Here is a 24687-nt window from a genome sequence, read left to right as displayed (position 1 = left end):
GCTTTTTGGGATTCGCCAACTATTATCGGAAGTTTATCAGAAACTTCTTTACGCTGGCCAAGCCTCTCTTAGATCTGACCAAGAAGGGCAGTAATCCCCACGAGTGGTCATCCAAGGCCATCTTAGCTTTCGAAGCTCTGAAATCCGCCTTCACTTCGGCTCCGATACTGTCTAATCCCAATCCTGGGTTGCCCTTTGTCCTCAAGGTTGATGCATCTGAGACGGGAGTAGGCGCCCTCCTGTCTCAGCGTCGGTCGCCCGATAGACCCCTACTTCCCTCTGGGTTCTACTCCAGGAAGCTTTCCTCCGCAGAATGCAACTACCAGATTGGAGACAGGGAGTTGTTGGCCATTATTCAGGCTCTCAAGGAATGGAGGCACCTGCTCGAGGGTTCTGCGGTTCCGGTTCTCATTCTCACTGACCACAAGAACTTGACGTATCTCTCGGAGGCTAAGAGGTTGACACCCTGTCAGGACAGATGGGCTCTGTTCTTGTTGCGTTTTAACTATGTGGTCTATTTGCCTGGCTCCAAGAATGTCAGGGCTGATGCCTTGTCGCGGCAATAGTCTGAGCTGTCCAGGGAGGACTCTGAGCCGACCTCGGTCATACCTGTCAGGATACGGGTGTTCTGCGGCATCGCGTCAGGCAGCGCATGCGCAGAACACCAACACTCACTACCCGGCGGGCGGTAGGACCTGGGCGCGCATGGCAGCGGCGGGGTTCGTGCATGCGCACTTAGGATCGCGGACGCGCGCCTGGCACCAATGACAGCGGGAGGCGGGCTATTTAAACATAGGAACAGGTATGTCAAGTTGCCGTTTGGTCTTGTATCCTGTTCCTGATTCTGTGTTGCTGTATACTCCGTTGCTGACCTCTGCTTGTTCCTGATCCTGCTCTTCTCCTGCTTAACCCCTGGCTTGCCTGACTATTCTTCCGTCTGATCCCTGGTACTGTATTTGCCCGCATCCTGCTGAACCTGGCTTGTGACCTGACCATTCTTAGCTCGCTCCTATTGTACCTCGCTGCCCGCATAATACCGACCTGGCCTGTCCTACCTTGCATACCGTACCCGACCATCCATCCATCCGGCTCGGATCAGACCAGTGTATCTGTCTGCCTTTTCCAATTAGATTCCGTTCCTGCACTCCCCTGTCAGTACTCTCTACCACCGCAGGACGCACTCGGGGGTCGCGACCTGGTTCCAGTCTGCACCAAGTCCATCCCCACCATCAGGGGCCCTGGTGAACAGCAGGCTGGGACTTAGACCCCGTGCCTGAGGGCGTCCGTGTGGTGGGCTGCTAGAGACTCTGCCAGGCGGTTTATAACAATACCTCCAGATCAGATCCTGGCTGCCATTTGTACCAGCCTGACTTCTCCCCTTGGGGAGCATATTTTGGCGGCTCAAACTGACGCTCCCTCTGAGAGACCGGTTGGTAGATGTTTCGTACCTGAAGGATTACGCACCCGCCTGCTGCGTACCTACCATAATTCCAAGACTGCCGGTCATCCGAGGAGGAACCAGTTGTCCTGGGTTGTTTCTCGCCTATTCTGGTGGCCATCTCTATGTTCTGACATCGCCACATATGTAGCGACATGTTCTGTCTGTGCACAGAATAAATCTCCTCGGCATCTGCCATTGGGCCTTCTGCAACCCATTCCCAATGGGGAGCGTCCCTGGTCACACCTGGGCATGGATTTTATTGTGGACCTCCCTGCGTCTCAAGGCCATACGGTCATTCTTATGGTCATTGATCATTTCTCCAAGATGTGCCATTGTGTTCCGTTCAAGAAATTGCCGACTGCGCAAGACCTGGCTACGGTTTTTGCCAGGGAGATCTTTCGCTTGCATGGGTTGCCTAAGGTGATTGTCTCGGACCGTGGGAGACAGTTTGTGTCCAGGTTCTGGTGCGCCTTCTGCTCCCAGTTGGGTATCAAGCTCTCCTTCTCTTTGGCCTACCACCTGCAGTCCAATGGGGCTGCGGAGCGTGCCAACCAGGCCCTGGAAAATTTCCTTTCGCTGCTATATCTCAGACCATCAAGACAATTGGGTCGATCTCCTGCCATGGGCAGAGTTTGCGACGAAGTCGGCTGTCAACTCCTCCTCCGGGATGTCTCCCTTCATGGCCAACTATGGGTTCCAACCCGCTGTATTGCCTGAGTTGTTCTCGCCACAGGACATTCCGGCTGTGGATAACCATCTTGCTGCCCTGCGTTCTTCGTGTGGGCAGATCCAGAGGTCCTTGAAGGACTCAGCACAGGGCCAGAAGCTCCAGGCTGATCGTAGACGGTTGCCCGCTCCTTCATGCCAGGTCGGAGATCGGGTGTGGTTGTCCACTCGTAACCTCAATCTTCGGGTTCCGGCACCGAAACTGGCTCCCCATTTTGTTGGTCCTTTCCGCATCCTCCGCAGGGTGAACCCGGTTGCCTATGCCCATGCTCTTCATCCTGGGATGCGTATCTCCAATGTCTTCCATGTATCCCTGTTGAAGCCTCTGGTCTGCAATCGCTTTACTGCCTTACTGCCTCACTGCCTCGGCCCCATCCTATCCGGGTAGACTGTCATGAGGAGTATGAGGTGAGCCGCATCCTGGACTCTCGGTTGGTCCACGGTCGGGTGCAGTTCCTCGTCCATTGGTGTGGTTATGGTCCAGAGGTGCGTTCCTGGGTTCCTTCCGCGGATGTTCATGCTCCTGCCCTCCTCTGCGCTTTTCACGCCCGCTTTCCCCAGAAGCCTTATGTTGAGCCGCGGAGGGGGAGGGGCCCTTGAGGAGGAGGTACTGTCAAGGTCCTACTTTTCCTCAGGGCTTGTGCTGCTCCATGTGCTGGCATCCATCTTAGGTGTCTGTAAAGCATTGTGGGATCCTTTATGCTTTCAGCCCTCTGCGGCTCCTCCCAGGAAGTGGCGGCTTATCACATTTAAGTCTGCTGTTTGCAGCTGTCCATTGCATTCGTGTCCTGTCTGTTGCACAGCAGCAAGCTCCTGTTCAGTTCACTCATTGCTCTCCTGGATACCGACTCGGCTTTGGCAAAGATTCCTCCTGCTGGCTTCTGACCCCGGCTCTGGCGACCATTCCTCCTGGCTTCTGACCCTGGCTCTGGCGACCATTCTTCCTGGCTTCTGACCCCGGCTTTGGCTACGATTCCCACTGGTTCTCGACTTCATTATCCTGGAAGACGACCTCGGCAGGAGAACTTCTGTCCTACCAAGTCATCTGCTGTTGCTGTCGGACTTGCATATACTCTTGCCTTGTTTCTGTGTAAATAAACCTACCTTTAATTGCACCTCCTTGTGTGTCTGGCTCCTCGCTCCCTGGCATGCAGTTCTTTCTGCACTTCTGTGACCCATTTTAGCTGACAGTGGGCATCCCTCAACTGTGTCAGGCTCAGGAAAGATTCACATGGATTCCTGGAATGGCAGCTGGCTCAGCCTCTCAGCGAGCTGCTGGGATGAGCTAGCTGCTCCTTCCCCATCCACAGCCTGGCACTCCAGTGAGCACTGGAGGAACAGAGCCAAGAGCTGGTAACTGGCAGTCACTGCTCTCTCTACTCATTGAAGACTGAGAAATGAGCAATCAGCTTTCTTTGATCATTCAGTTCTAGGTCTTAGAGACAGAGGGGGACAGATGCAGCATCGGACCAATGCTGCATCCACCTACTACAGGCGAGTATGAATGTTTATTTTTTTTAACACATCTCTTTCAAAAGAAAAATAATGAACCCACCGCACCTAAGGACTGGTAGACTACAATATATTAAATTTTTGTTCTTGAGTTTATTTATACCTTAAGGCAAGGGGATACTTTGGAACAGTAAACTTCATGTCTAATTTTTTTTACTGAGGGCATTTAAGGATGGAATATTAAAAATATACTGTATGTAAAATTTTCAGTTCACAGCAGCATTGTAGTTGCAGACTATGAGGTCAACAGCTTTGGTCTGAAACGTAAACTAGAAACAGAGTTTTCACTTGGTTTCCAAACAAGATAGGTAACATATTTTTTATATAATGCAAATAAGTGTAAATATGCATTTGAACCATTTGAAGTTGAGCTGCTAAGCTTCTTTATGTGTGACTACTATCTTTTTTTTGCCCATAGTAAACAAACCATGGAAGAAGGCATCTATTTAGAGAGTGATGTCAATGAGGGCAATCAACCAATTTACAGCAACACGCAAGGAGTATATTACAACTATTGTAATCAAGGTGATATTGGTATAAACAAAGAAGATGATGATGTGTATATTTTACCTGATCACTGAACAGTAATCTATCAAATGTTACCGGCTTTAATCAGCATGTTGTCCCTGCATTATTTTTGATCCAAGGAGTTAAAAGACTAAACGTGTTCATTGTTTTTTCTTATGTTGTCAGTAATGGCTTTATCTTTGTTCCTACTTTTTATTTGTGAAGGATATTTTAATGAGTGTATAATAAAAATGAAGATACATTAGAACAAATGCATTGTGTAATATTGTAAGTTGAAAATTAGCTTCTGTAAATCTACTGGTGTGCAGGGGTGTTGGATTAAGTTCACTAGTTTTATTGGACAAATGGATCAGGGTTCTCTGACTATTCTACCAGATACATTCACCTTTTATCTACTAGTCACCTAAATATTCCCTGAGTTATATGTACAAACATATGTATGTACAAGTCTGCATTTGTGTTGCATTTTTACCGCCCCCAAAACCTACCCCCTTTAGCTGCTGAGGCAGCAGCCAAAGATGTACACATACTGCAACAGGAATTAAACCCCTTGTTACTTTTGATGGGTGCTACCACCTGCCAATCACAACCCAATTCAAGTAAATAGGGCCACTCTGTACGCGCCCCACAACTCTATACTTCTGCAAGGGGTTAAAGCAGGTGGTGAAAAAGCAACACAATACTGCCTGCTTTAACCCCTTGTTTGCTGTACTGCACAAGGTTGCAGGGCACTTGTAGAGAGGCCTCATTCACTTGAAGGGGTCATGCATAGCAGATGCTACACCCACCAACCATGACAGGGCATATGGCTCCTGCTGCGACATGTGTACACCCCCTGGCCAGTGCAGCTAAAGGGAGTGCAGTTGGGGCAGAGGTGGTAAAAACATGTCTTAACTATGGGGTTTTATCACCCCCAAACTGCAAATGTAAATTAACCCTTACTATTCTGAGCCCCCTATATTGCTGCTTTCACACTGATGTGGTGCAGTTTACCTGCATTCTAGGTGCAGTGCAGTGCATCTGTGACTATCCTGAATTACCTGCACTTTGCCATAGATTTCTATTATATCCTGCAGGTGTGGTGCATTCTCTGAAAGTGCACCAAAACTACTGCAGTAGTTTTGTTGTGCTTTCAGGAAGTGCACCAAATGTGAAGGATAGAATACAAGTATATGCTAAGTGCAGCAAACCCACAATAAAGCTGCAAGTACACTGCACTGCACCCCAGTGGGTAAACCGTAGTGCATCAGTGTGAAAGCAGCCCTATACTATTATGCCCAGTGTATTGCTTCACACTGATACAAAGACTTTTTTTTTTTATTACTCTGTCAGTTGAATTCAACACATTTATACAAATCAAAAAGGTCCTATGTGAGCTAACTCAGTTATACACATGTTAAGATAGTACATACATTTTTCCTGTAAAATACAGATTGTTTTTTTCTTTGCAAATTGTTAAAGCAGAACTCCACCCAAAAAAAAAAGATAAAAATGAATTTGCTCTTTAAAATCTAAAATAAGAAAACAAGCCTTTGCTGCAGTATTTAGTTTTAACCCATATTTGCCTAGAATTCAGCTTTAAGTAGAAAGCAAATGTTTAACAGCTTTTAGATCTTTAAAGTATATCTAAAGGAAAAACTTTTTTTGTGAATTCTGAATAGCACAGGGAAGGGTTGGAACATCTATTAGATTTTATTACGGAGCAGGTTCGCACGCCCTTCTAAAGAAAGTGATGGGTAATACACAACTTTTAGTTGTTGCAGGAACAGGAATAGAGGGGACATCTGTTCTGGTGTCAGCTGTCCAAGAGAAGATTTGCCTTTTCTTTTGAGAGATTTCCCCTAAATTACTGCAGTATACTTGGGACAAGAAATGAAGGTACATCTTGTCTCAATAGGAAAAAACAGATGGGTTTGAATTATTTCCTACTCTATAAAAACTAATATGAATGGTCAAAAGACAAATATTTCACGTTTGTAAGTATAACCTTTTACAATTCCTCTTGCTTCGCTTCTGAAATATCCCCCCCACCCCACATGCACATATACACAATGCAATGGTTAAATGCTCATTTTGGCTAAGGGTACATAAATAAGCAGAAAAACACACCTTGTTCTTCTGCCCAACAAACTTCCTCCCCACTGCACAACTGTTTGTTGATGCTATGACTGGTCAAGCAATACAAATGTCATCTCGTTAAAGGAACCACCCTCTTTCTGGTTTGTCAGAGAGCAAGGAAGCAGGTGGTACAAGATGTGTTGTTTGGAAAAGGAAGTTCCACCATTCTGGAAATTCTGTCTTGTAGTTCAGGAAGTTAGCCCAGAACTAAGTAACATGGCCATTAAAAAGAGTAATGAGGCTCTTTTGAGAATGGGATTAATGAAATGTCTGACTTTGCTGAGCATCTTCCCATCTCAACATTGCTATTGGCAATGCCTAAAAAGATATATAGTTCCCAAATAGTCCAAGAGCCCGTACATATGTCTGATAAAGTATTTCAAAACATGACCATTACTAAACCAAATAATATGTTTTAGTGTAGAAAAAACAACAGAAGACAAGCTTTGTGAGCTTATATGTGCTTGAAGTGTGAACTGAAGTCCAGGATCAATCTAACCAAGCCAAAAACTGCTCCCACCTCCCTTCTAAATCCTATCCTAACTGCCCTGGAAAAGGAAGATGCATATACTTACTTATTCTGAGGGTATTCTGGTCTGGCCATATGATGTCAACAGCTGACTTCAGGAGAAGAGAGATTGGCGAGAACAGCTGCAAAGCCTGAGTGGTGATGTCACGCATAGGCTTACTATAAGGAATCCGTTATTGGTTGTCACTCCTCTCCCCTGAAGCTGCTGAGAGCCGATCATGTGACCGGACCAGAGTGCCCTCGGAAGAGGCAAGTATACACATCATTCCTTTACAGCGTAGTTAGAAGTTAGAACGGGTGTGAGCAGGTTTAGGCTTCGTTAACTCGATCCTTCCACTTTAACTGTTGGCTCTACGACTCCAAAAGATGCCAGATAGCTACAAGTGCTTACAGATGATGTCATATCTTAAAAGTAGTCCTCATACCTCCTAAGATACCAGGTTTGGTAAATGCCCTGATGATAATGTAGGATCTAGATTAAAACTTGGATATTGCTCCTGGAAACATACTTGCTGGAAGACTTTGAAGTGTCTCCTAAAAAAATTATGTCTGAGTAGGTATAGGCAAGGATAAAGGGTACCTCGGTTGACAGGATGGTCCTAAGAAATTATAAGGGTTATCCTAATGAGGATATGGTGAGGTTAAAATAGGCCAACTATCAGGTGACTAGCCGGTGTAATATTGATTCCCAGCTGGGTGTTCACTCAATAAATAGAATTAGTGTAGCCAGACAGGGCCTTCCTCCCTCCAGGAGAGTTGTGCTGAAGTAAACAGACACACAGGGAGTGTGTGTCCAGGCCTGGAAGACAGTTGCTTTGACCAGACCGGTTGTCTCATAAAAAGTGAATGGGTCATGGTGATGCCTAGTAAAATGATGTTTGAAAAAAATATGGAATCTGTATAGCTCAAGCTGGGCAACTCTATAGCCAGGAAGCTGAAAACCTTGCATTATGCTCATTGTGATGATGAGAACTCCTGCATGGAAAACCTGCTGTACAAGAACCTTTCTTTTAATAAAAGTGGGCAAAAAAAACCCCAGAAGTTGGGGAATGGGTCCTTGAAAGCTCTACACTTGTAGCTATATATGTGTGTGTGTGTGTGTGTGTGTGTACCAGAGTATACGTTTGCTCATCATGCTCAGATGCAGACACAGGCCTCTTTACCACAACATATTTTGTTCCTGGACACACCTAGAGGGTATAAATTGCTCAGCTTCCCTGCCTCAGCAGCTCTGATGGGGCAGAGGTAACTGGGCAAGTGGCCTACATCCAGGTTGAGGGCACTCCACTATCGGGACTTTAGTGCAGGCAGCTGGACTGAAGTCTAAAAAAAACACAGCTTCTCCAGAAGACCCAGTTACAGTGGGAAACCACTTACTAATTGCTTCCACCAGAGTACTCTAGTTCCAATGGGATACCTCTTTTTCCTTGAGCCCATCCAGCTCTTCATCTTTGTTACCAGAGCTACCCTGGACTTCACTGTGAGGGATAATGTTTATACGGATAATCTGAAGTAACTGTTCTGCACTGTTCTACTGAAGTAGTGTGTCTCTGCTTGACTCTGGTATAGTCTCAGGGCTCTTTCACATGGGTGGCTTTAAAAACAGGCAGCTGAGCCATGGTTTTACAGCCTCTTGGCCACCCACCCAAATGGTAAAATTACAGCATGACAAAGCATGTGCTGTAGCCACAATACTCTGCTTTGCATTTTTAACTCAAGCTGCAGAATTTGATAGGCAGAACCGCCTGTCAAACTCACCGACTTAGTTCAATGGAAGCACACCATGACTCCAAGCCAACTATAAAATTTCCCTTGGGATTGAAAAAACCCTCCAGACATTTAGGAGGTTCAAGATTGCCTCTTGAACTCCTGCCAACCACTGCTAAACCATCCTCTGAATAGTGATTCAATGCTGCTCCATTTTCAGAGGGCAGCAAGTAGTACCATGTGTCTTAAAGACCACTTATTGAGACTGTTATTCAACGACATGTTACCCTGATTGAGTCATATAGCAAGTCCATGATTGTGCAGCTGTTATCCATCTGCATTGTATGCATGTTTTTGCTATACTGAACCTGTTTTGTAATAATGCTTCTAACTTTACCCTAGTTTAGTAAACTGCAAATTGCAGTTACTCCCTTTTTGATCATTCATATAATTATCTACTCAGTTTTATATATTTTTTCTCTACCTATCCCTCTCTCATACAAAATCTTTTAGTTGTCTCAAGCACTTAAAGTCAACAGTGTGCAGCTGAAAATCCAAACCCCCCCCAAAAGTCTACTAAAGAGAAAAGTCTCATATACACGAACAGCGCACAACTATCCTTCACAGGTCTTCATATATTCTCACCAATCAGAATGCGTTATGTATTATATGATCTCTCTTTTTCTTCTTGACCATCTATTTGACTGCTTCCAATCTCAAAAACAAAAAACTAATATAGTGTAGTAATTTCCACATATAATGTAATACGTGATACACCCATGCAAAATATAAAACACTGTGTGAATCGTATCCACTGCTATCCACACTAATTACACTTACCCTCACAGAGTGAGAATGTGCATACAACTATCCATCACTCTAATTATCATCTTAAATAAGAGTGTGGCCATGCTCCATCCACCTCCAATATGCAAACAGACCAGCGTGCTCGTTCCCTTCCCCTTTTGGCATGCACCTTACTCTGCATACATCGAAAGGTGCTTTTCATTTTCTCATCATCCGCTCTTCATAAACTCTCAATAACCATATAAAAGCAAACATACAAGCTCATAGTGCAGTAGTAGTATAAAATTATCAATTTATGATAAAATTGTGCTTACATGAAAGAGAAGTCACATCCGCCTGACGTGTTTTATCATCAAATTGACTTCCTCATAGGCAGTAGACCTTCCAGCAAGATTAGACCCCTGCCAGAAACAATAGATCTCCCAGCAGTCAGCATCAGTAGACCCTTTCCTGAACAGTAGATCCGCCCCAGCAACATAAGACCTCCTCCAGCAACAATAGATTCACCACAAGCAGCAATATATCCTCTCTCAGCAACAATAGACCCCTTGCAAGAATAGATCCCCCCAAGTGATAACAGATCCTCTAGCACCCAGCATCAATTGACTCTCCAACACACACTCCATTAAATCCATTCAGTGATAGAGGTGCTGGAACTGCGTTCCCTCGCATTCGTGAAAAAAACCCTGTCCACAAGTTAATGGTCACCAATGTTCACATTTTTGACTGTGCATGTTTCAGAAATGCCGTGTAGCACGTTCCTGCATCCACACCTGGCCTGTATCCTGGCTGCTGCCATACCTACCTGCTGCTGCACCTACGTTCCTGCATCCACACCTGGCCTGTATCCTGATTGCCGCCATACCTACCTGCTGCTGCACCTACGCTCCTGCATCCACACCTGGCCTGCATCCGGATCTTCTTGGTCATCACCTGCCTACAGTCATCTCAAGACCCACCAGGCACTCGTGCCACTCCTGGCTCGGCGCCCTCTGTCCCCACTATCAGGAGCTCTAAGCAGGAGTAGTGAGAGAACACCTCCTCTCCACATCAGGCTCCCCAACCAGGTATGTGATAGTACTAAAAAGCCATGTCGGAGCCTGGGAGAGGGGCCTCTCATCTAGAAGAAATCTGTAAGCACATTGCGGCACTGACACAAGTCGTCAAGGGCCTGCAAGAGGGATATAACCGACTTAAAAATCGTTTTCAGACCCTATCTGCACCCGCACCTTCTGCCAGCGACATCTGCTCCAACTGTCGCTTCAGGAGCTATGATGAACCCTGCAGTGATGATGCTGCCCCAGGAGCCAAGGGTTCCCACACCCAAAAATGTTTCTGGTGATCGCAACAAATTCAGGGCATTCCGCAACGCATGTGAACTGTATTTTGCATTACAACCTTGTACCTTTTCTTTAGAGGCAACCAAGGTGGGGTTCGTGATATCTGTCCTCCAGGGCGAACCACAAGCATGGGCCCACCATCTGCTGGAAAAGGAAGATGCCAAGTTAGCTTCCTTAAATCGCTTCTTTGAGGCTATGGCTCAGCTCTATGATGATCCCCAGCGATCTGCATCAGCAGAAGCAGCTCTCCATTCTCTTCAGCAGGGTCGCAGGGTAGCTGAGGACTATATAACGGAGTTTAGGCGCTGGAGTGCTGATACCAATTGGAACGACGCTGGTCTATGCTATCAATTCTGCTTAGGGCTTGCTGAACCCCTTAAAGATGAGCTAGCCCGGATACCAAACACACTGGAAGAGCTCATTAATCTTGCTATCCAAATTGACCGCCGGCTTAGGGAACGAAGACTGGAAAGGTACGTCGGCCAAGTCCGCCCTATGTGGATGCTACCCAGGGCACCACCTCCAGCAAACACGGTACCAACTAGTCCTACTACACCCAGTGTTGAAGAATCCGAACCAATGAAATTAGGGTTGCTATGAACCTTACTTACTCCGGAGGAACGCCAATGCCACCGACAGGGTAACCTGTGCCTCTATTGTGGAGAACCCGGCCATTATGAATGAAATTGTCCCGCAAAGCTACACAAGTCTCTGACCTCCTTGCCTGCTAAGCTACCACCTGCAACCATCAACCCTGCTCACATTGCCATTTCCGCTTCATTCCAGGTTACTGGGAGGAACCCTGCCAGTGTCCGCTATCGTTGATTCCGGGGCCTGCAGCTGCTTTATCAACTCTTTCGCCCTGCAACATCGGATACCCTTAACAGCCAAAACACAAAGACTGACAGTATATTTGGCTGATGGATCCAAGATTAAATCTGGGGCTGTCACTCAGGAGACTATCCCACTACCCGTTGTAATACCTCCACCTGATCACAAGGAACTACTATGCCTGGATGTTATTGCATCACCACTGTTTCCAGTTATCTTGGGAATTGTTGGTTACAGGCCCACAACCCCAGCGTGAATTGGGTATCTGGTGAAGCGGGTATCTGGTGAAGTGGACTTTCAATCGGTCTACTGCCATGAGCTTTGCTTACCCCAAATTCCTGCTTGACCTATGCCCCTGCTGTGTATGGACAGTTATGCCAAGGTAGGCCAAATCGTTCCTGCAGCCTACCATAACTTCCTGGACATTTTTAGTAAACGTGGTGCAGGCAGCCTTCCACCCCACAGACCCTATGACTGCCCAATTAAACTACTACCCGGGGCAGAGATTCCTTTCAGTCGGATCTTCCCACTGTCAGAGCTTGAGTTGGAGGCACTGAAAGACTACATTGATGATAATCTAAACAAGGCGTTCATCCACCCCTCCATCTCACTAGCAGGACCAGGTATCTTCTTTGTAGAAAAGAAAGATCATTCCCTCCGTCCATGTGTAGACTAACACGAGTTAAGAATATTACGGTTAAGAACAGATATCCCCTGCCATCAGTCCCAGAACTATTCCAAAGACTCAGGTCTGCAACCATATTTACCAAGCTGGACTTAAGAGGAGCATACAATCTCATACGAATCCGGGAAGGAGATGAGTGGAAGACAGCCTTCCGTACCAGATTTGGGCATTTCGAGTACCTAGTCATGCCCTTTGGACTATGTAATGCTCCTGCAACCTGGTAAATGACATTTTCAGACACTTTTTAGATACTTTTGTGATAGTCTACGTTGATGACATTCTGATTTTTTCCACATGTATTGAACTTCACCGAGGACATGTGCAGAAGGTCCTCGGTCACCTCAGACTACACGGACTATATGCAAAGCCAGAAAAATGCGAGTTTGAATCCCAGAGCATTTGTCAGGAATGGACTCAGCACTGGTGGTGGGACTCACCTGCCGTGTGGGCTGCAGTACTAGGGCTGAGCAGCGGGTGCTCTCAGCAGCCAGAAGCTCACTCCTGTAGTCAGCCAACACCTGGGGCTGATTGCAGGAGGTGTATTTAAGGAATGACCAGGCCTGTGATCAGGGCCTTTGTGTATGTTTCCCATGAGCCCCTGTACCTGGTATCCTGTGTTCCTGCCTTGTTGCTGACCCTGCTTTGATCCTGACCTCTGCTGACCGTCTCCTGTTGAACTCCTGGCTTGCCTGACCATCCTTCTGCCTGATCCTCGGTACCACATTGCCCGCTACCTGCTGAACCTGGCTTGTGACCCCGACCATTCTCTGCTTGCTCCTCCTGTACCACGCTGCCCGCACGATACCGACCCAGCCTGTCTGACTACGCTTACTTCACCCGACGATCCATCCATCCCGCATGGATCACCTTTAGTAAGTCTGCCTGTCTCTTCCCATCAGTCTCCGTTCCTGCACTCCTCTGCCAGTACTCTCTACCACAGCCGGACACACTCAGGGGTCGCGACCTGGTTCCAGTCTGCACCAAGTCCATCCCCACCATCAGAGGCCTTGGTGAATAGCAGGCTGGGACTTAGACACCGCGCCCTGAGGAAATTTGTGCTGTGGGCTGCTAGAGACACTGCCAGGCGGCACCTGACAGGCCTGCCTGACCATTCCACCTCTCCAGCCTGACTACGCCTGTGTTCCTGAAGCCTGCTACTTCCCTGTGTCAGTCCACACATTTCTGGTCATACCCGGATCCCTAACAGAACACCAAGGCCAGTCCTGACCAGAAGTGGCTGCACAGGGAAGCCATCTTGGCTTATTGTTGTGAAGGATGCATCCTGAGGATGTTGTATATTTGTGTCTGCTAGTCTTTGATGACAGAGATTATGCCTATGAGACTCTGCAGGAGTATACCAGGGATCAGCTGCTAGAATGCATACGGATCGCTCATTTTCTAGTGGATCAGGGCACAGAGTTCTCTGAGGTGCAGCCATTGATTCAGGTTTGTGCAGAGTTGGCTTCGTCTGGTGCCCCTGAGGGAAGGGATGACATTTTGCCGCCATTTAGTGCAGACCAGGTAGAGTCCCTGGTATGGTTATTAGAGGATGATGTGGATTGCTTCTTGGAGCATTATTCTGCATGTTCACAACAGGTGCTAAGGGATTGTATAAACGCAGTGCAGTCTTTGGTCAGACAGGCTTTGTGTAAGCTGAGCTTTGTTCAGCCAGTACTGCAGACATGGTCAGATTTGTTACATCCAGCCTCAGTCAGCTTGCAACAACCCAGTCCTGCTTCTAACCATTACTCTGCTCAAAGCTCTCTTCCTCCAGTTCCCACAGCACCCCCAGTGACAGCCCAGTACACCCTGCTAGCTACCACATGTCAGTCCCCTGCTCCCACTCGCTGCACCTATCCTGCCTTTTACCCTGTAAAGAAGCCCTCTGTAGCAACTGCTCCCTCCTTTGTTCCATCCTCCGGCTCTTCCCTGTCTTCAGCTGCTCCATCCATTTACAGACCTGCATTCACTTACAGTGCTCCAGTAACTAAACCCAAGAAGAAGCGAAAATTCTTTCCAACCAGTACCATCCTACCAGTATCCAAACCGGTCAGCCTGTTGTCTGAGGACCCGCCTTCCGTTTTCCAGCCTGATGCCCTGATGCCCGATGACCCGATCCGGCCTGATGACCTGACCCAGCCAGATGACTCGGTGCCCGCTGTTCTGCCAGATGACTCGGTGCCCGCTGTCGTGCCAGATGACTCGGTGCCTGCTGTCGAGCTTGGTGACCCGGTGCCCGCGGTTCTGCTAGATGACTCGGTGCCCGCTGTCGTGCCAGATGACTCGGTGCCCGCTGTCGTGCCAGATGACTCGGTGCCCGCTGTTGAGCTTGATGACCCGGTGCCCGCGGTTCTGCTAGATGGCTCAGTGCCCGCTGACGTGCTCGATGACTCGGTGCCCGCTGACTTGCCCGGTGACTCGGTGCCCGCAGACGTGCCAGATGACTCGGTGCCCGCTGTCGAGCTTGGTGACCCGGTACCCACGGTTTTGCTAGATGGATCGGTGCCCGCTGACGTGTTCGATGACTCGGTGCCCACTGACTTGCCCAGTGACTCAGTGCCCGCTGTCGTGCCAGATGACTCGTTGCCTGCTGTCGTGCCAGATGACTCGGTGCCCGCTGTCGTGCCAGATGACTCGGTGCCCGCTGTTCTGCCAGATGACTCGGTGCCCGCTGTCGTGCCAGGTGACTCGGTGCCCGCTGTTGAGCTTGGTGACCCGGTGCCCGCGGTTCTGCTAGATGGCTCAGTGCCCGCTGACATGCTCGATGACTCGGTGCCCACTGACTTGCCCGGTGACTCGGTGCCCGCGGACGTGCCAGATGACTCGGTGCCCGCTGTCGAGCTTGGTGACCCGGTGCCCGCGATTTTGCTAAATGGATCGGTGCCCGCTGACGTGCTCGATGACTCGGTGCCCGCTGACTTGCTCGGTGACTCAGTGCCTGCTGTCGTGCCAGATGACTGGTTGCCCGCTGTTGTGCCAGATGACTCGGTGCCCGCTGTCGTGCCAGATGACTCGGTGTCCGCTGTTGTGCCAAATGACTCGGTGCCCGCTGTCGTGCCAGATGACTCGTTGCCCGCTGTTCTGCCAGATGACTCGTTGCCCGCTGTTCTGCCAGATGACTCGGTGCCCGCTGTTGAGCTTGGTGACCCAGTGCCCGCGGTTCTGCTAGATGGCTCAGTGCCCGCTGACGTGCTCAATGACTCGGTGCCCGCTGACTTGCCCAGTGACTCGGTGCTCGCAGACGTGCCAGATGACTCGGTGCCCGCTGTCGAGCTTGGTGACCCGGTGCCCGCGGTTTTGCTAGATGGATCGGTGCCCGCTGACGTGCTCGATGACTTGGTGCCCGCTGACTTGCCCGGTGACTCAGTGCCCGCTGTCGTGCCAGATGACTCGTTGCCCGCTGTCGTGCCAGATGACTCGGTGCCCGCTGTCGTGCCAGATGACTCGTGCCCGCTGTCGTGCCAGATGACTCGGGGCCCGCTGTTCTGCCAGATGACTCGGTGCCCGCTGTTGTGCTTGGTGACCCAGTGCCCGCGGTTCTGCTAGATGGCTCAGTGCCCGCTGACGTGCTCAATGACTCGGTGCCCGTTGACTTGCCCGGTGACTCGGTGCCCATGGACGTGCCAGATGACTCGGTGCCCGCTGTCGAGCTTGGTGACCCGGTGCCCACGGTTTTGCTAGATGGATCGGTGCCCGCTGACGTGCTCGATGACTCGGTGCCCACTGACTTGCACGGTGACTCAGTGCCCGCTGTCGTGCCAGATGACTCGTTAACCGCTGTTGTGCCAGATGACTCGGTGCCCGCTCTCGTGCCAGATGACTCGTTGCCCGCTGTTCTGCCAGATGACTCGTTGCCCGCTGTTCTGCCAGATGACTTGGTGCCCGCTGTCGTGCCAGATGACTCGGTGCCCGCTGTCGTGCCAGATGACTCGTCCCTGCTGTCATGCCAGATGACTCGTTGCCCGCGGTTCTGCCAGATGACTCGTTGCCCGCTGTTCTGCCAGATGACTTGTTGCCCGCTGTCGTGCCAGATGACTCGGTGCCCGGAATGACCAGGCCTGTGATCAGGGCCTTGGTGTATGTTTCCCATGAGCCCCTGTACCTGGTATCCTGTGTTCCTGCCTCGTTGCTCACCCTGCTTTGATCCTGACCTCTGCTGACCATCTCCTGTTGAACCCCTGGCTTGCCTGACCATTCTCTGCTTGCTCCTCCTGTACCATGCTGCCCGCACGATACCGACCCGGCCTGTCTGACTACGCTTACTTCACCCGACGATCCATCCATCCCGCATGGATCATCTTTAGTAAGTCTGCCTGCCTCTTCCCATCAGACTCCATTCCTGCACTCCCCTGCCAGTACTCTCTACCACAGCCGGATGCGCTCAGGGGTCGCGACCTGGTTCCAGTCTGCACCAAGTCCATCCCCACCATCAGGGGCCCTGGTGAATAGCAGGCTGGGACTTAGACCCGCGCCCTGAGGAAATCCGTGTTGTGGGCTGCTAGAGACACTGCCAGGCGGCACCTGACAGTACCTTACGGCCTGCCTGACCATTCCACCTCTCCAGCCTGACTACGCCTGTGTTCCTGAAGCCTGCTACTTCCCTGTGTCAGTCCACACATTTCTGGTCATACCCGGATCCCTAACAGCATTCAATTCTTAGGATTAATTATATCCATTGAAGGCTTTAGGATGGATCCCCAGAAAGTCTCTGCCATCCTGGAGTGGCCTGCACCATCTGATAAAAAAGGAATACAACGTTTCATAGGCTTCGCAAACTTTTATAGGAGATTTATCAAAGGATTCTCAGCTATCATCGCTCCTATCAACCAACTGACCAGACAAGGGGTCTGATTCTGTTGGACACCAGAAGCCCAAAGCACTTTTGACTCATTAAAGGGACTATTTACTTCAGCACCCATATTAAGCCATCCAGATCCAGCACTACCCTTTGTGGTAGAGGTAGATGCCTTGGAGAATGCTGTTGGGGCCGTCCTATCACAGCGACAAGGCCTGAAACTCTTACTTCATCCAGTCGCTTTTTTTTCCTGTAAGCTATCCCCTGCAGAAAGAAACTATGATGTAGGGGATCGAGAATTACTTGCCATCAAGCCAGCCTTAGAGGAATGGAGGTACCTTTTAGAGGGAGCAGCACACCCCATTTTGATCTATACCGATCACAAGAATCTGGAGTACCTGAAGACTGCGAGACGTCTAAAACCCTGACAAGCCAGGTGGGCACTTTTTTTCTCCAGGCTCATATTTCACATTACTTACAGACCAGGCCCTAAGAATATCAAACCGGATGCCTTGTCTAGGATGTTCGATGGATCCTCCTACCCCTGATACGGTGCTCTCAGCAGGCAACTTCTGTCTTTTACAAACAGACCTTTTTTCACAAATCCAGCAGGCATCTTTAAGGGCTCCTTCCCCACCAGGAGTAACTATCCACTAGAGAAGGTTTACTATGGTCAGGAGACAAGATCTTTGCACCAGAAAGTATCAGATTGGTAATTTTATGGTTATGTCATGACAATCCTCTGGCAGGACATTTCGGGGTTCACAAGACTTTAGACCTAGTGCAGCACCTGTTCTGGTGGCCTGAGTGGGAGAAGGACTGCAAGGCTTATATAAATTCCTGCCCCACATGTATATGGAACAAGGGCAACTGAAGCAAGACCTGGGGATTACTGAGGCCCCTACCGGTCCCTGATCGACCGTGGAAAATGATCTTAATGGATTTCATTGTAGAACTGCCACCATCAGAGGGATGTTTGGCCATTTTCGTTATAGTGGATAGTTTTTTTCTAAAATGGCCCATTGTATGGCCATGAAGGGAGTACTGTCTGCAGCAGGGACGGCCCAAATCTTCATAAGAGAGATGGTGAAGCTCCATGATGTTCCTGGGAACATTGTCTTGGATCGAGGGGTACAATTCATTTAAAAATTCTGGAAAGCACTCTGTGAAAAGTTGAAAATGGGACTCTCATTCTCTTCCGCTTATCACCCTCAGACCAATGGGCAAACGGAAAGAACCAACCAGGCCTTGGAACAATACATTCGCTGTTTTACGTCATTCTCCCAAGAAGACTGGGTATCACTTTTACCCTTGGCCGAGTTTGCATATAATAATTCAAAACACTCGGCCACGAAACAGTCCCCCTTATTCTCTAATTATGGATTTCATCCTGTGTTTCTATCCAATATAGTGCCTGAATCATCAATTTCAGTGGACCAAAACACTTTTGAATTCCTTCAGCAAAACAACAAGGTGCTACAGGAGACAATCACAAAAGCTCAACTAGACAACAAAAGATTGTTTGACAGGAAAAGGAAGGGGGACCTGATCCTGGAACCTGGCTTGGAAGTATGGTTGTCAACAGCCAATTTAAAATTGATTTGTCCCTCAAAGAAGCTAGCCCCCAGGTTCGTGAGACTCTTCCCAGTAAAAAGGAAGATTAATGTTGTAGCATACGAGCTTACATTACCTGAATCACTAAGGATTCACCCTGTATTTCACGTATCACTGCTCAAAACCTCAGTCTCTAATCCCTTTCCTGATCAGGAATCGGGGCCTCCTGAGCCAGTGATCATCAATGGCGAAGAGGAATATGAGGTAGAGACAATTATTGACTGTAGAAAGAGGAGGAACTAGCTCCAATATTTAATTAAATAGAAAGGATATGGACCTGAAGACAATTTATGGGAACCGGAATCCAACATCCACGTTAAAGATTTAATCTTGGCATTCAGACGCAGGCATCCAGAGAAAATGGCCCAGTTGGGCATCCAGAGGCTGCCCTTAGGGAGGAGGCACTATCAGGGATCGTTCCCTCGCCGACGCATATCTATGCTCCGGATCCCTGTCAGCTGCGGCAATGCGAGTGCGCATGCACGGGATCGTGCGGTTATCGTGCATGTCATCACAAGGCGAGCTATTTAAATCACCAACACAGTTTAGCCTATGTCTTCTGGTCTACAACGTTCTGTACTTCATAACCTGATTCTGTTGCCTGTATCTGATCTGACCCTGACTAAGAAAGTACTCCGCCTAGGGGCGGACTGACCAGTCGAGCACTCAGGCACTGCCCGAGGGCCCAGGTTCAGTAGGGGGCCCCATGAAATGCCCGTTACCTTTTTTTTTTTTAGTCTTTTTTGGGTGTGTTTTGAGTGTGGGCAAGGACACAGGGGCCCCATGATCCCCTATGAGTTGTCAGTCTGCCTCTGACTCCGCCTGCACCGCCCCGGCTTATCCCTGACTATCCGCTTGCCTGTTCCCTTGTACCTGATCTGCCCGATTGATCCTGACCAGGCTTGTCTGCACCTACATTCCTGTATCTGCACCTGGCCTGTATCCTGGTTACCGCCATACCTACCTGCTGCTGCACCTATGTTCCTGCATCCACACCTGGCCTGTATACTGGTTGCTGCCATACCTGCTGGAATTACAAAAAATAAGGGGCTTATAAATAACATGTATCGCTGAACGTACATTATCTGCCCAGTAACCAAAAAACCATACAGCAAAAAAAAGGACGCGAAGAGAGATTCACAGAGAAGCGGTTACATAATGGACAGAAAGCGATACTCAAAGTAATTCAAAAAATTATGTTTTATTACACAATACACATATGGACATATAAAAGGTAAATACCTCAGTTAGCCATCTCCTCAGTATGAGATAATACATCAAAATTGAGCTAAAATCACTTAAAAACAGACATCATTACCGGTCAAATTAATGAAGTTCTGCAAATATAATGACACTTAGTCTAACACACATGCAGCACTGACACAATGGTTACTCTGCCATACAGGGGGTGTTTCAAAAAATTGTACCAAAATGGCATAACAATCAGTGCAGTATATGGCTGATCATAAGTACCAGACAATGAATATAGTAGCCCAATAAAACCTAAACAGGTATATTTAGACTGTTGAGAGATATATAGAGACAATATACCTCCACAACCACTAGCTGGGTAATAACCAGAACAGGTAGTAGTTCTGGTAGGTTTAGTTTGGCAAAAGTAGGTGATGAGGTATCAAACAGCAGCAGTCATGTCCATGATACTTGATAAGATGAACTTGATAGCCATAGTATCGTCACCATGTGACTTCCACAGTGTAGTAAAAATGTCAGGGCCCTTCACCGCAATGTGCGGGCTACACACCTCCTTAATGATAATACTGTAATGTTGAATACAGGAGCATCCATGCCTGTTAGTAAACATAGGGTGCTGTGCACCTTTAGGTAGTATAACATGATGTCCCCATCCTGAAATAAATAGGTGACATATCGGAAGTCAGTAAGTGAGTCACTTTAGGTAGATAGGCAATGGCAATTATATGCCGTATTCCCATTTACATGTGCTGCATATCACTCACCACCCATGCCTTAGGTGATATTCTTGAAGAGTTTCCCTCGTCAGGATAACCGCCCATGGTCCCGGAGGCAGCCGCCACCATCGGGACTAGAAGCAGACGGGCTCCACTCCCGTCCTGGTACACGTGCAGCCTGACACCTCCGAATGCCGGCGTGTATTACCACCTCCCCTGATGGACTACGTGTGTGGCGCCAAGGTGTCCGACCCGAAGTGACGTATCTGACGTATGACGTCAACGCGTTTCGCCAATGGGCATATCTTACTCAGCTTGCCTACCCTACATGCATTATTTATAATAGGCTTGTGACCGCCCATATATGTAAATCAGCTGGTGGCAATTAAACTCAGTGGGAAAAGTACTAAAATAATCAGCAAATAACTGGTCATAGAACACAGATAAATATGCAGATACCTGGCTACACAGTGGGAAGAGAATATTCTTAAATTCACACAGTGTCATTTATATGGAGTTCTTAATAACTATCTTCATCACCTACAGATGGCAGGGGACAGACTTATGCTGCAAGTCTTCTTATTTTTGCAAAAACACTTGGAGGTCAAATTCAACATTTAACCCTTTAGGGGATAAAGTATCAAGTTTTATATATCCAATGTTTTTCACCTTTTTAAAAGTTCTCTATCAAAATCACCTCTCCTCTGCGGAAAATTAAGTGTATAAATTCCTTTGACTTTAGTGCCCTCTAGTTTACCTCCATGCTATTTTGCACAATGTTGAGCAAAATTACTTTCAGGATCATTCGATTTAATATCTCTAAAGTGTTCACCTATTCGCACTTTAAGCTGCCTTTTAGTTTTACCAATATACTTTTTTTTACATGGGAAAGTCAACATATATAGTACTCTAGCTGTAGAGTAATTTATAAGGCTTTGAATTTTAAAATGGGCCTTATTATTCGAATCAGAGAACCTATCAGTGCGATCCAAAAATTTACAAATCTAAACATAAGCCATGTTGACTGTTTTAATAAAACATAAAGTAGGTGCAGCACTGAGATATATACTAGGAATATGAAATAAAGTGCAATATATGAGGTGTTATTTCATAGCGCATTTGAGAACACAACAAGAGGTCAGCCAGATCCACTTTAATGTATGCACAGCCTGGTCATTATTCGAATCTGAGATCTCAGTGCGATCCAAAAATTTACAAATCTGACATTTTCCACATCTAAACATCCCTTTAGTGTGTGACATAAGCCATGTTGACTCTTTTAATAAAACATAAAGTAGGTGCAGCGCTGAGATAAGAATATGAAATAAAGTGCAATATATGAGGTGTTACATCAACATGATAATCATGTATACAAGTCCAAATAAGTGATTAAGTGAATAAAATCTGAGAAGAGCCACTCAAAGGTGGCTAACGTGCTTATCAAAGTGAAAAGTCCAGATTAGTGGACATGAGGATCCTTTTATACGATCTCAGGATAGGTGGTTCAAGCTCCTATCTCCAGTTCAAATGGTGGTTTATCCGGTAATAGAAAAACTGCGCACTCACCAGATGCGCAATTTCATAGTGCATTTGAGAACACAACTGTCTCAAGAGGTCAGTCAGATTCACTTTAAGGTATGCACAGCCCGGTCATGGTTCCCCTCTGAGTCTTCCGTGGGTAACAGCACATCTAACTTTCTCTTTAAATGGCTCTGTGAATCGTTAGACTCATATAGAGCCCAAAGAAAGGATGCCACATAGCGTAATATTGCTAACAGAGGGGATTTATTGCTTTCCAACAGGGTGTACAATAAAAAAGAAACAGACTGACCATGTGGATAAAGATGGCAGCCGGACCTGCTGGGGCCTCGGCGGCGTGACGTCACGATGTTGTAGCTCCCCCTGATGCGTTTCGTGCTCTAGCACATACTCATAGGGGGTAGGCATACAACGTCCGACATCTAAATGTCCCTATTTATAGTGGAAAGTGGCGCAAGCGCATATCGCGCCCGCCATTTTGTCGACTATTCAGCACCTGCGCATTATCGGCGCCATTCTCATGGGGATATAAACACGAGAGCCACCGAGATCACCAGGGAAAAAACATACGCTCCTGAAAGGAAGTGTTATAAACTAAACTAAGCAATGTACATAAATTGCAGAGGGAGGTGGGGGATCAGTGGCCAACATTTAAATTGTTACCCCTATTAACAAATAACCATCCCGCAAGTTGCTAGTTAATGCACAGGCACAGTAAAAACCGCACCCTTATGCATATGTATCCAAATCTCTATATCAGATTGTTAATCATATACCTATGCTAATATAATGGCTGTAATAAGGTTACACCCACTAATTCCCTGCGCTTCAATTGAAAGAGTACAGTGCAATATAAATACTCTGATGAGCAAGGTGGCAGAATTAGCGTCTCATAAATAACAGTGCAATAAAATTATAAAAAGACAAATGAAGTACATAGCAAAGCCAATATGGTCAGTATAAACAGGAAAAATATATATAAAAATTCTAATCTTTCTAATAAGTATCAAATGGAAGCAATCTCATCCATTAAAATTATGTATGTATTAAAATAATATAATAATTTTTATTGTGGAAATAAATAGATCACATGTGGGAATCCTAGTTACTTGTATAGGTAAAAACAGGAGAGGGGATAAACGTGTCTCAGTTCAGCTATTATCGGTAAAACAGTTTATATCAAATACAATATTAAGTCCTTTGGGGTGTAAGATACCAAGTTCAAAAATCCACTACGATTCAAGCTGTGAGACAGCCCTTCTTTATTTATTATTGGCAAATACTTTTAGTGATGTAACACCTTATATATTGCACTTTATTTCATATTCCTATCATATATCTCAGCGCTGCCCCTACTTTATATTTGATTGATCTAGGAGTTTTTTTGGTACCTTTTTGGTGTTACAGCAGCTTTATTGTATTGCTCACTTAACCTTTCATGCTTCCTATGTGCTTTTACCAATTTAGTTGTAGCTGCTGCAATTCTTATCCGTTTGTTTTATAAGGCAATAAATCACTGTGATTATGGCTGATATATTTGAGATAAGATCAAGGCGAACTGCAATATCTGATGATATATTTACTGTGAAACAGGATTCTGATGACTTGAAAGGTCTTTTTATTCATCTTCAAAATCTGGCCTCAGCAGAAATTAGGATTCTGTGGGACATTTCCTTTTTAGACAAATATGTAAAGGAAAACATGGTCCCTCGATTCCTGAGATGAAGGGGGGCCCCTGAATGTGAAGATATAAATAGCACCGCTGAATGGTTTCAGTTTTTCAATAGTGCTGGGCTTGATTTGTTAAAATTTCTAATTTTAAGAAAAAAAAAAAATTGCTGTATCTAGATACGGAGATCAATAAAGTTCTAGAAAAATTGACTCCGTATAAAGATAAAGACGAGTATAAATCAGAATCCAATAGACTTAAAACATATATGGAAGGTTTGGAGAAAGAACAAAAAAACATAAAAAATACTCCCGTGATTACAGGGATAACCAGGAACATCATATGTTCAAATGGCAGGCGGTTAAGGAGGAAACCCCAATTATACCTACACTGCCTGTGAATACTGCCCCTCCACAACCTCCTAAACCTCAGAGATTTCCTCGGAGGTCAAATGGTCCACCTAGACAGAGGTTAAGGACACACAGCCAACATATGTCACCAAGGAGAACGGCAAATGATTATGGATATAACATACCAGTTAGAAATAGGTATGATTCATTGCACTCCCTGGTTGATGAAAATATTGGCTTTCGTAACTTAGAATGGCATCCCAGACAATATAAGAGAAATAATCAATATAAAGGCAAATTTATACAACAACCTACTAACAATTACAGGCCCCATACACAATATTCATCTCCTAGACCTAATAGGGGTACACCATTCAAACAACGGAATCCAGGAAATAGGCCCCCCCGCTCAACAACTTAGATTTAATAAAAGGGGTCCTCCTCCTCCACCCATTTCTGACCATTTTCAGGATGAGCAGTCTAATAGGGATTATACACCAGCTCCTTTTCTAGGGGGAGGTCGGGCGTGGAAAAGAAGCACCCAAGCAGAGGAAAGGGGAGGTAAGAG

At 46.9% G+C, this 24687-nt stretch overlaps 1 protein-coding gene across 1 annotated transcript in view; it reads left to right on the top strand.

The window, feature by feature from the left end:
• Positions 1 to 4458, top strand: part of LRRC25 (leucine rich repeat containing 25) — a 50945-nt gene extending 46487 nt beyond the window's left edge. Inside the window, exon 3 of the mRNA XM_089687905.1 lies at positions 4098 to 4458. Within this exon, the coding sequence (XP_089544031.1) occupies positions 4098 to 4260 (163 nt within the window). The 3' untranslated portion in view covers positions 4261 to 4458. The remainder of the gene's footprint in view (positions 1 to 4097) is intronic.
• Positions 4459 to 24687: the final 20229 nt, after the last annotated feature.

Source organism: Staurois parvus, unplaced genomic scaffold, assembly GCF_062004578.1.
Source record: "Staurois parvus isolate SC_StPar_1 unplaced genomic scaffold, SC_StPar_1.0 ptg000439l, whole genome shotgun sequence".
NCBI classification, from domain to species: Eukaryota; Metazoa; Chordata; class Amphibia; order Anura; family Ranidae; genus Staurois; species Staurois parvus.
The sequence above is the reverse complement of the archived record's forward strand: the minus strand, read 5'-3'. Positions and strand labels throughout refer to the sequence as shown.